Source organism: Quercus suber, unplaced genomic scaffold (genome assembly GCF_002906115.3).
Source record: "Quercus suber isolate HL8 unplaced genomic scaffold, Cork oak 2.0 scaffold_123B, whole genome shotgun sequence".
Classification (NCBI taxonomy): Eukaryota; Viridiplantae; Streptophyta; class Magnoliopsida; order Fagales; family Fagaceae; genus Quercus; species Quercus suber.
In genome coordinates this window covers 350674-362005 of record NW_027071803.1, presented here as the reverse complement: position 1 = coordinate 362005, position 11332 = coordinate 350674, and the positions used below count along the sequence as shown (strand labels likewise).

The window sequence follows — 11332 nt, the reverse complement described above, 5'->3', positions numbered from 1 at the left end:
AACCCCTTTCCTTTTTTTTTTTAGCCGCGAGGGGTGGGGAGGAGGGGGAAGGTCTCGAATTGGTTTCCTTAGAATTGAATAAGTTTTTTCTATTCTTATTTGTTTCTATGTTAGGTGTTCTGCTTTAACCGGCAATGAGCTAACCACATTTGCATTATATCTCAAAAAGACTAGTCACAATTGAGACTTGTTGTAGTTATTAATAAAATCTAGATCTACCTATTAAATACCCGATGTGGGACTCATCACACATTCACACACACCACACAATCAATCAAATTGAGGCATCACACAAAACCTTAGTTAAAATTCATCCATTACATTCATTATTACATTAATCTATAAAACTTAAGAGTACTTTTAGCATTTTTCTTTTAAATTTGTAAGTTTCAAATCTTTTTAACTGAATTTATTAGTAAGTAAGTTAAGTTTTATTCTAAAGAATTTACAAATTATAAAAAATAAAAATAAAATTAAAAAAAAATTACTGAAAATGAAATTTCAATATTATTATTATTTGATAGTTACACACTTACAATAGTGAAGAGAGTGAGGATTTGAACCCTAAAAATACAATGATGCGTCAGTTAGATACAGGACTTGTGACAAATTTTACTATTATTAGCATAATATGATTTTGATATCTCAATTTTTTTAAATAGAATATCAAATATTTTTGAATTGTGCCAATGACTAGTAAGAACTAGAAAATCAATTGATTTGTTTATAAAGTGGTTATAGTGTTTGTACTTATTCTAATAATTTCTACTGCAACAATGACAGGAGAATGTTTAATCATGAATATTATTAAAATAAGGTTCACAACAAAATATAAGATGAAATCATAACTAATTCTTTGATTTTTTTTATATCCAAATGTAAATTATTACAAATTTAGTTTAGAATTAGTCACCAATTATTTTTAGAATGGGTAATGATTAGTTTACAAAATGGTGCAAAGTTTTCTCATCCTTGGACCCCAGCGTAAATTTCCCTGATTTAAAGTGAGCAAATTCTTTGTGGTTGCTCGCCAATTGCTTATCTTTGAGTTGAGAAACCGGAATAACGTACTCAAAGTCCGATATTCCAAATGACCAAAACAACTATCTTCCTCTCCTTCCTTCTCCTCCTTTTCGGACATGCGAACTCTGAGTCTCAGCTAAATGACAAAGAACAAACAGTCCTCCTGAAACTAAAGCAACATTGGCAAAACCCACCATCTCTAAGCCACTGGCAAAATCCACTATCTCTAAGCCACTTGAACTCCTTCAACTCCTCTCACCATTGTAACTGGCCAGAGATCACCAGCACCAACGGCTTAGTCACCCAACTACTACTTCAAAACAAGAACATCACCCAAACAGTCCCACCCTTCATCTGTGACCTCAAGAACCTCACAGTCATTGACCTTTCATACAACTTCATTTCTCAAGAGTTTCCTAAAGCTCTCTACAACTGCTCCAAGCTTGAAGAGCTCGACCTCTCGCAGAATTACTTCAACCTTAGTAACATGACACGATTGGAGCAGATTCAACATGACAGCAGCAGAGTTGCCTTCGAGTTTCACGAAGTTGAAGAAGCTTAAGTTTTTGTGGATTACTGCGTCTAGTTTGAATGGGGAAATCCCAGACACGATTGGAGAAATGGAGGCTTTGGTGCATTTGGATTTGTCAGTAAACAATCTGACTGGAAAAATTCCGAGCAGTTTGTTTATGCTAAAGAATTTAAGTATTGTGTTTCTTTACAGAAACCAATTGTCTGGGGAGATTCCTCGGGTGGTTGAAGCATTAAATATTGATGTTATTGACCTCTCCGATAATAAATTGACTGGAAGCATACCTGATGATTTTGGCAGACTCAGAAACATGACAGGTCTAAGTTTGTTTTTCAATCAGTTATCTGGAAAAATCCCGGACAGTATCGGCCGTCTTCCAAGTCTGAGGGTCCTTAAAGTGTTTAGCAACAATTTATCAGGGACTCTGCCTCCGGACTTTGGGCGGTATTCTACGCTTGTAGAGTTCCAGGTTGCAGACAATAAGCTCGAAGGTGAGTTACCAAAACACTTGTGTGATAACGGAAGGTTGGTGGGTGTGGTAGCTTTTAACAACAACCTCACTGGAGAATTGCCTAAGTCGCTTGGCAATTGCAATGGTTTGATGTTTGTGAATGTATACAACAATTGGATTTCTGGGGATATTCCTAGTGGCCTATGGACATTGTTGAATTTGAGGGTCTTGATTTTAAGCGACAATTCGTTTACAGACGAGCTTCCTCAAAGGGTGGCAAGGAATCTCTCAAGATTGGAAATAAATAACAACTTTTTTTCTGGTACGATTCCAGCTGGAGTGTCTTCCTGGAGGAATTTAGTGGTATTTGAGGCTAGTAATAACCTCTTTACTGGCACAATTCCTCGAGAATTAACATCTCTTCCTAATTTAACAACTCTTTTTCTTGATCAAAATCGACTCTCGGGCTCCCTTCCACCAGATATTATATCATGGAAAACGTTGAATACTCTAAACTTTTGCCGAAATAAAATCTCTGGACCTATTCCGGAGAAATTAGGTAATTTGGCAGGTCTTACAGAGTTGGACTTGTCAGAAAACCAACTTTCTGGCCAAATACCTCTCCAACTAGGCCTCTTGAAGCTCACTTTACTCAATCTCTCTTCCAATCATTTGACTGGGAGGATCCCAACACAATTTGAAAATGATGCATATGCCAGCAGCTTCTTGAACAATCTTGCTCTCTGTTCTAATAAGCCATCACTAAACATTAACAGCTGTAACAATTCTGACCATCGTAAACCGAGGAAAGTTCCCTCCAAATATCTTCCTTTAATTATAAGTTTTGTGGCAGCAGCTCTACTGAGTGTAGTAGTTGCAATGATCTGTATTTATAGGAAGGGAAAGCATGGATTTGATTCCACATGGAAGTTCACCACATTCCAGAGGGTGAATTTCAAGGAATCAGACATTTTGTCAGGATTTACAGAATATAATGTGATTGGTAGCGGTGGATCAGGGAAGGTATACCGTGTTGTTGTCAATGATTCAAGCAATTTTGTTGCTGTGAAGAGAATTGGGAATAACCGAAAGCCAAAGCAGATGCTTGAGAAAGAATTTCATGCAGAAGTTAAAATATTGGGTTCGATTCGACATTCCAACATAGTGAAGTTGCTCTGTTGTATGTCCAATGAAAATTCAAAACTTCTAGTCTGTGAGTATTCAGAAAACCGTAGCCTGGATCAATGGCTACATAGGAAGAGTAGAGCATCATCCACCTCAAGTTCAGTCCAGCATGTTGTCCTGGATTGGCCTAAGAGATTGCAGATAGCAGTTGGGGCTGCCCAGGGATTGTATTTCATGCACCATAACTGCTCCCCACCAATTGTTCATCGAGATGTGAAATCAAGTAACATCCTCTTAGACTCTGAGTTCAACGCAAAGATAGCTGATTTTGGTCTAGCCAAGGTGTTCAAGCAGGGTATTACAAAACAGAGATGAAGAAAGCCAAGAATCTGTGAATGTAAGAGAGAGTGTTTGAGAGAGAAGATTAGAAACTTTCTCTTGATATTGTAATAATGATGAACCTATACACAATCTAGGAATATATACATCTCTGTATCTAAAGCTCAAAACAGAATGTAACAAACAAAACAGAAAATAAGGGAAGCAGTTATAACACGTGGGAAAGTTAGTTACAGCACGTGAGATACAATTTGAATAAAATTAATAGCTAAACTACATGCCGTTTATCAACTAATCTAATTTACACTTGCAGCTTGTTTATGTCGTTTAGTTCTATTTGTTCTGTGTTTGCTTAGTTCTTCTTTTCTTCCTTCTTGTTCTGTGATCCTTTCTTCTTTACTCCTTTCTGCTTCACTGCTAACTGATACTCCCCCTCAAGATGAGACTCATAACTGTGTATATTCAATACACTCATCTTGGAAATTAAGAACATCAATTGTTGACTGCATAATGCTTTGGTGAACAGGTCTGCAACCTGTGTATGTGTAGGAGTAAAAAATAAACGGATCACCTTCTCTTGCACCTTGTCTCTAACCAAATGACAATCTACCTCTATATGTTTGGTATGCTCGTGGAAGACTGAATTCTCACCAATGTGGATTGCTGCTTGATTATCACAGAAGAGCAGACCAGGTTGTGGATGATCAACCTCCAAATCTTTTAACAAAGCTAACAACCAAGTCATTTCACAAACTGTTAAGGCCATTGCTCTATACTCAGCTTCAGCTGATGATCTGGAAACGATGGATTGTTTCTTAGATTTCCATGAAACCAATGAATCACCCAAGAACACACAAAAACCAGTAGTGGATCTTCTGGTATCCACACATGAAGCCCAATCTGCATCCGTGTAGGCCTTCAAATGTAGATCAGACTTTGATGACAGAAGAATGCCTTGACCAGGAGATCCTCTGATGTACTGTAATATCTTGTAGGCTGCATCAAGATGTGGTTTCCTAGGCTTAGCCATGAATTGGCTTAGTTTATGGACTGAATATGTGATATCTGGCCTGGTTATTGTCAGATATAGTAACCTTCCAATTAATCTTCTATACACCCCAGGATCATCTAATAAAACTCCTTGGTACTTACTTAGTTTCAAGTTTTGCTCCATTGGTACCTTGCTGGGCTTACAACCTTCCATACCAGCATCCTTAAGAACTCCTAGTGCATACTTTCTTTGGCATAGTGAGATTCCCTTTTCTGATCTAGCAACCTCAAGACCTAGAAAGTATTTCAAATTACAAGGTCTTTTAACTTGAACTCAAGATTCAAAGAAGCTTTAAGGTCTTCCACTGCTTGAACATCATTGCTTGCAATGAGAATGTCATCAACATAAACAAGCAATGCTATGAAGATCTGATTAATCTTCTTGGTGAATAAAGAATAATCAGATTTTGATTGCTTGAAACCATGTTTTAAAATGGTTGTAGAGAACTTGGAATACCACTGCCTTCATGCTTGCTTGAGACCATATAAAGACTTGTGAAGCTTGCAAACCAGGTTCTCCCCCTTGCTGTGAAAACCTTGAGGCAATTGCATATAGACCTCTTCATGGAGAGTACCATTAAGGAAAGCATTGTTCACATCAAGTTGAACCAAATGTCAGCCTCTCACAGCAGAAATAGCAAGTAAAGTCTTGACAGTGGTGAGCTTAGCAACTGGAGAGAAAGTATCAGTGAAGTCCAAACCAGCTTGCTGAGTGAAACCCTTGGCTACAAGCCTAGCTTTGTATCTGTCCAAAGAGCCATCAGCATTATACTTCACCCTATAAACCCATTTACACCCAATAGCCCTTTTGTGAGGAGGTAAATGTGTAATGGTCCAGGTTTTATTTGCTTCCAAAGCAGCAATCTCAGATGCCATAGCAGCCTGCCAATTAGAATCCTTGACTGCCTTATGGTAATATGTAGGCTCAGGAATGGTAGAGATTAAAGAACAAAAGTGTGCATAAGTGGGGGATAGTTTGGAGGAGTTAAGGTAAGTGGACAAAGGGTAGTGAGTACCTGACTTGTTGGCAGAAGAAGAATGAGCAGATTCATTACTAACAACTGTGCTGCACTTAAAATCAGTCAGGTATGCAGGTGGTTTAGATACTCTGGAAGATTTCCTCAAAGGAACAGATGATGTAGTTATGGGAGGAATAATGGGTGGAACGTTTGAAGAAGGAAGGATAGGTAATTCTGCAGAAATGGTATCTGCAGAAGTAGCAAGAGGTAAATCTGCAGAATTAGGAACATGTAAATCTGCAGAATTGGGAATAGATGAAGCTGTAGAAGATGGGATGGAAGTAGTGGAATCATAAGGAATAGCATTGTGGTTAGGAAAATCAAACAAAGAAGTAGGATTAGACACTGAAGGGAAGAGATGAGGTAAAGGAATGCTAGTGTGAGGAGATGAAGATGGAGAAGTGGAAACAAAAGGAAATACTGTTTCAAGAAAATGAACATCTCTGGAAACAAAAATCCTTTTGGTAGTTAGGTCAAGCAACTTATAACCCTTAACACCAAACAGGTAACCAAGAAAAACACAAGAGGAAGATCTAGGATCAAATTTTGATCTGTGATGAGTAAGAGTTGAGGCAAAACAAAGGCAGCCAAAGACCTTTAAATGAGCAAAGGAAGGAGGCTTGCCATAGAGTTTTTCAAAGGGAGTTTTCTGGTTTAGTATTTTGGAAGGTAACCTATCGATGATGTGAACAGTAGTCAACACACATTCACCCCAATAGGATATAGGAACATTAGATTGAAATTTCAATGCCCTTGCTATGCACAAAATGTGCTGGTGCTTCCTCTCCACAACTGAGTTTTGTTGTGGAGTGGCAACACATGTATGTTGGTGAATGATGCCCTTGTTGGCATAGAATTCTTTTAAGAAAAATTCAGGACCATTGTCAGTTCTAATGATCTTAATATTGGCATGAAATTGTGTATGTATCATGTTATAAAATGAGATCAATAAAGGTCTAGTTTCAGCCTTGGATTTCATAAGGTAAATCCAAGTGGATCTTGTGGCATCATCCACAATGGTAAGGAAGTACTTGAAGCCATCATGAGTGAATTTAGCAAATGGTCCCCAAATATCACAGTGAATCAAATCAAAAGCATTATTTGAAATGTGATTAGAAGATGGGAAAGGAAGTCTTTTCTGTTTGGCAATTGGACAAAGAATACAATTCTTATTGCTGTGAAAATTTTGTACATCAGAAATGAGATTATGCAAGGCATGAAATTTATTATCCGAGGCATGTCCTAACCTCATATGCCAAAGATAAGACTTGGTAACAGTAGGAATGAACATAGACTCAGAAACAGAATTGACAAAAGATTTAAAAACAGACTCAAGAGTTGAAGAAGCTGTTGAAACAGATTTGCTAGTTGGGGCAGTATGCAGCAGACACAAATTGTCATGTAATTCACCCATTCCAATCTTCTTCCAACAAGTAAGGTCCTGGATAAAGCATAAATTTGATAGAAAAACCACACAACATGGAAGAGTTTTGGTTAATTTGCTGACAGAGATTAGATTGAAATTAAAAGAGGGAACACATAGCACATTTTCAAGTTTCAAAGTTGCAGTGACTTGAATTGTACCAATGTGTGTGACAGTGACTCTTTCACCATTTGGCAATTGAACAAAGGTGGAAATAGAACTAGTGACATGTGTAAACAAAGATAAGGAATGAACTATGTGATCTGTGGCTCCAGTGTCAATGATCCAGACATCATTACCATAGGCAGCCTTGTTGACAGGATTAATAGCAAAAACTGAATGATGCAAATCTGAGGAAACAAAATTAGACCAAGCATTACACACATTACCTGAAAGGGCAGAATTGGCTGAGTGTAAGGCATCATTGGTACCATTTGTACCAGCAGATGAGGATGCATGAGAACTGAGCATTGAAATCAATTGTTGATACTGCTCTGAAGTAAAAGGGAATGAGTTGACCTGTGAAATATCAGCATTGCCTTGATCACCTTCAACCAAGACTTGATTTGCCATAGCCACTTTGCCTCGCTACTTGTAACCAGGAGGGAATCCCACTAACTTGTAGCATTTCTCCATAACATGGCCAAGCTTCCCACAGTGACTACACACAGGCCTCCCTTTTGTGTTATTTCCTCTGATATACCTGTTGTTCCCTGGAAATGAATTTCCCTGATTGAATCCTTGATTCTTGACTGCAAGAGCAGTTGATTCAACTGAGGGAGCAACATTGAAATCCAAACATCTTTGCCTTTCCTCTTGAATTACCAAAGAAAATGCCTTATCAATGGAAGGACTAGGCTCCATCATGAGAATCTGTGTTCGAACTTGAGAATAAGAATCATTCAAGCCATTTAAGAATTGCATAAGTGAGTCTTGATGCTGAAGTGCTGTGATTTTGTCATTTACACCACAAGTGCATTTACCACATGAGCAGCACGGTAAGGGCCTGAAATTCAATAGTTGATCCCAAGCAGCTTGAAGATCAGTGAAGAATCCTGTAATTGTGGCTGTACCTTGCATCATAGTTGAAATTTGCCTCTGAAGTTGAGAGATTCTTGGTCCATTGGCTTGGGAGAAACGTTTCTTGAGAGTGTTCCATACCTCAAATGCAGTGTCTCTGTAAATTACACTAGCAGTGAGGTGAGGAGAAACTGAATTCAAGATCCATGAAGAGATCATTGAATTGCATTTGGACCAAGCTTTCTTCTCTAATGGTGTGACTGCCATCGAAGCATTGATGGATCCATCAACAAATCCGAGTTTGCTTTTGGCATCCAAAGCCATTATCATTGCTCTGGACCACATAGGACAATTGTTCTCAGTCAATGATTGAGTAACCAAAATCGCACCTGGTGTTTCACCATGGTGCAAGAAAAATGGACTTCTTGGATCTTCCATTGGAGTCAGCTCTCGCTGAGAAGCATTTTGAGTATTCGATGCCATTAAAGTAGGCTCTTGCTCTGATACTATATTACAAAACAGAGATGAAGAAAGCCAAGAATCTGTGAATGTAAGAGAGAGTGTTTGAGAGAGAAGATTAGAAACTTTCTCTTGATATTGTAATAATGATGAACCTGTACACAATCTAGGAATATATACATCTCTGCATCTAAAGCTCAAAACAGAATGTAACAAACAAAACAGAAAATAAGGGAAGCAGTTATAACACGTGGGAAAGTTAGTTACAGCACGTGAGATACAATTTGAATAAAATTAATAGCTAAACTACATGCCGTTTATCAACTAATCTAATATACACTTGCAGCTTGTTTATGTCGTTTAGTTCTATTTGTTCTGTGTTTGCTTAGTTCTTCTTTTCTTCCTTCTTGTTCTGTGATCCTTTCTTCTTTACTCCTTTCTGCTTCACTGCTAACTGATACAGGGAAAACATTTTTTTGAGTCAGTTTTCGCCGGTTCTTTTGGCTACATAGCTCCAGGTATGAGATATACAAATTTATAAGGTTCATTCTAATAGTGATGTTCGTTTCCTCTTTTTGCATCAACAGGAATTCTATTTTAGTTTGTGTTGTAAATTTGAACCGCAGAGCGTGCTCGTACTCCCGTTGTTAATGAGAAGATTGATGTTTATAGCTTTGGGGTTATCCTTCTGGAACTAACTACTGGAAGGGAAGCTAGATATGGTGATGAACACACATCCCTTGCCAAATGGGCATGGCATTACATTAAAGATGACATCCCTATAGTTGATGCATTGGATGAGGAGATCAAGGAACCCAGTTATTTGGAAGGAATGAGCTCTGTTTTCATTCTTGGAATCATTTGTACGAATACAGAACCTTCTAAGCGGCCTTCCATGAAAGAGGTTGTGCAGATTCTGCACAAATGCAACCAGCCACTTGTTTATGGAGAGAAGATTGCTGCAAGGTTGTACAATGCTTCTCCCCTCCTCAAGAATTCAAAGCGCAAGAGTGCGTCGGAAAATGATGTGGAAATAATGATAGGATAAATTGTTAGCTTAGTATTTGAATAAATCTTATCTACTTATAGTAGATAAAGATTAGATTTCTTTGGAATTTAAATATTAGCTTTACCTTGTAAAGCCATCTATTTATATGACTTGATGTTGATTAATAAAGGAAGTTGAAAAATATTATTATTGAGTGAGTATTCACTATTCACTTTAGATGTCTGAACTCCCTCAAAGTAGTCTATCTATCAATTAGGAGGTCTTGGTTCCCTCGAAGTAACCAATAAACTTATTTGGGTTTGTAACACTATAGTTTATAACTTTGTATTGTATTAATCAAAGATATTCAAGGAGTCTTTAATAAAAATAATAATAATAAATTAAAAGAAAAGGAAAATGGATCCGTTTATGTGGATTTTATTAGTATTTTTTTTATGAAGACATTAAACAGTTTACTTGGATCTTGAACTAAACAAGAAAGAATAGTCTTATGAAAACAAAAATAAAGAATAGAGAATGCAAACTATTAGAAGTATGTTGTTAAATAATTAAATTTATCATATGTTAATAGTTTAAGCTTTTGGAACAATCAGTAATTTAATACAAACAAAGTATTCTTCCTAACATTTCCATCAAACTCTCTAAACCCAAAATTCTCTTTGATTTGGAGAATAAACCCATGAAATGTTGCACCAACAGACTCTCGAAATGGATTTTTTTTTTTTTTTTATTTATGAAGACATTAAACAGTTTACTTGGATCTTGAACTAAACAAGAAAGAATAGTCTTATGAAAACAAAAATAAAGAATAGAGAATGCAAACTATTAGAAGTATGTTGTTAAATAATTAAATTTATCATATGTTAATAGTTTAAGCTTTTGGAACAATCAGTAATTTAATACAAACAAAGTATTCTTCCTAACATTTCCATCAAACTCTCTAAACCCAAAATTCTCTTTGATTTGGAGAATAAACCCATGAAATGTTGCACCAACAGACTCTCGAAATGGATTTTTTTTTTTTTTTTGGTTGTTGTTGCTAATGAACAGTAACTCTCTTGGTTTGAAGACCTCATTAGCAGAAGAATTAACCAGAATAAAATAAAATAAACCCAACCAATTAAAATATTCAACTTTTGCTTAACCTTCACAATGGCTACAAACACAACCAAATCTAGATCCTTTCTCTCTCAAACATCTCTAAAACAAACTCAAAAACACAATCTTAAAACTACTCAAATCAAAACAAAAAAACCTAAAAATAAATAAATAAATAAATAAAAACAAAAAAAAAACCCAAAAAAAAAAGACAAAGAAACCGATCTAGCCAATCTAGGCTACATGCACAAAATCTCATCAAGTCAATGCTTTGAAATGATTTAGTGGGTATGGCAATTTTTTGCAATCAATATAAGATCATAAAACCTTGCCGAAGAAGAAAGGGTAGGATCTCTCTCTCTCTCTCTCTCTCTCTCTCTCTCTCTCTCTCTCTCTCTCTAATGATAAATATTTTTTAAGAAAAATTAATTATAAGTTAATGAATAAGAATAATAGATTAATTCTAGATTACATAGATTTGATAAATTTTAGACTACATAGAATTTTTAAAAGATTTGCACAAGACTAACATAGATTTCGTAAAGGTGGACAAATAATTTATGCAAGCGTGAAAATTAAAATTAGACACTTAACAAAAAAGGTGGTTGGAAAATTTGAAAATATTACCGATGGGAGATTTAAAAAAATATACTTAGAAATGAACAAATGAAAATTAAAAAATATATGCGAAAAAATGAAAAAAAATAATATTTGAATGAGATAGAAAAATAATAGAGAGTAAATTGAAAGCATATTTGGAAAAAAAAAAAAAAAAAAAAAAAAG

At 36.2% G+C, this 11332-nt stretch overlaps 3 protein-coding genes across 3 annotated transcripts in view; 2 read left to right on the top strand and 1 right to left on the bottom strand.

Annotated features, from left to right (window-relative positions):
* The first annotated feature begins 866 nt into the window (after positions 1-866).
* On the top strand, positions 867-3506 carry LOC136066158 (receptor-like protein kinase 5). Its single transcript, XM_065770019.1, has one exon. It carries the CDS (start codon positions 1536-1538, stop codon positions 3504-3506), a length of 1971 nt encoding a protein of 656 aa, XP_065626091.1. The 5' UTR covers positions 867-1535.
* Positions 3507-3822: 316 nt separating this feature from the next.
* On the bottom strand, positions 3823-5098 carry LOC136066157 (uncharacterized mitochondrial protein AtMg00810-like). The gene is made up of 2 exons (XM_065770018.1): positions 4978-5098; positions 3823-4754 (listed from the first exon to the last, which is right to left on the bottom strand). The coding sequence occupies exons 1-2, from the start codon at positions 5096-5098 to the stop codon at positions 3823-3825; spliced, it is 1053 nt and encodes a 350-aa protein (XP_065626090.1).
* Positions 5099-8794: 3696 nt separating this feature from the next.
* Positions 8795-11332, top strand: part of LOC112029668 (serine/threonine-protein kinase PBL34-like) — a 7314-nt gene continuing 4776 nt past the window's right edge. Inside the window, exons 1-3 of the mRNA XM_065770017.1 lie at positions 8795-8818; positions 8905-8959; positions 9068-9451. Coding sequence (XP_065626089.1) covers positions 8795-8818; positions 8905-8959; positions 9068-9451 — 463 coding nt within the window. The remainder of the gene's footprint in view (positions 8819-8904; positions 8960-9067; positions 9452-11332) is intronic.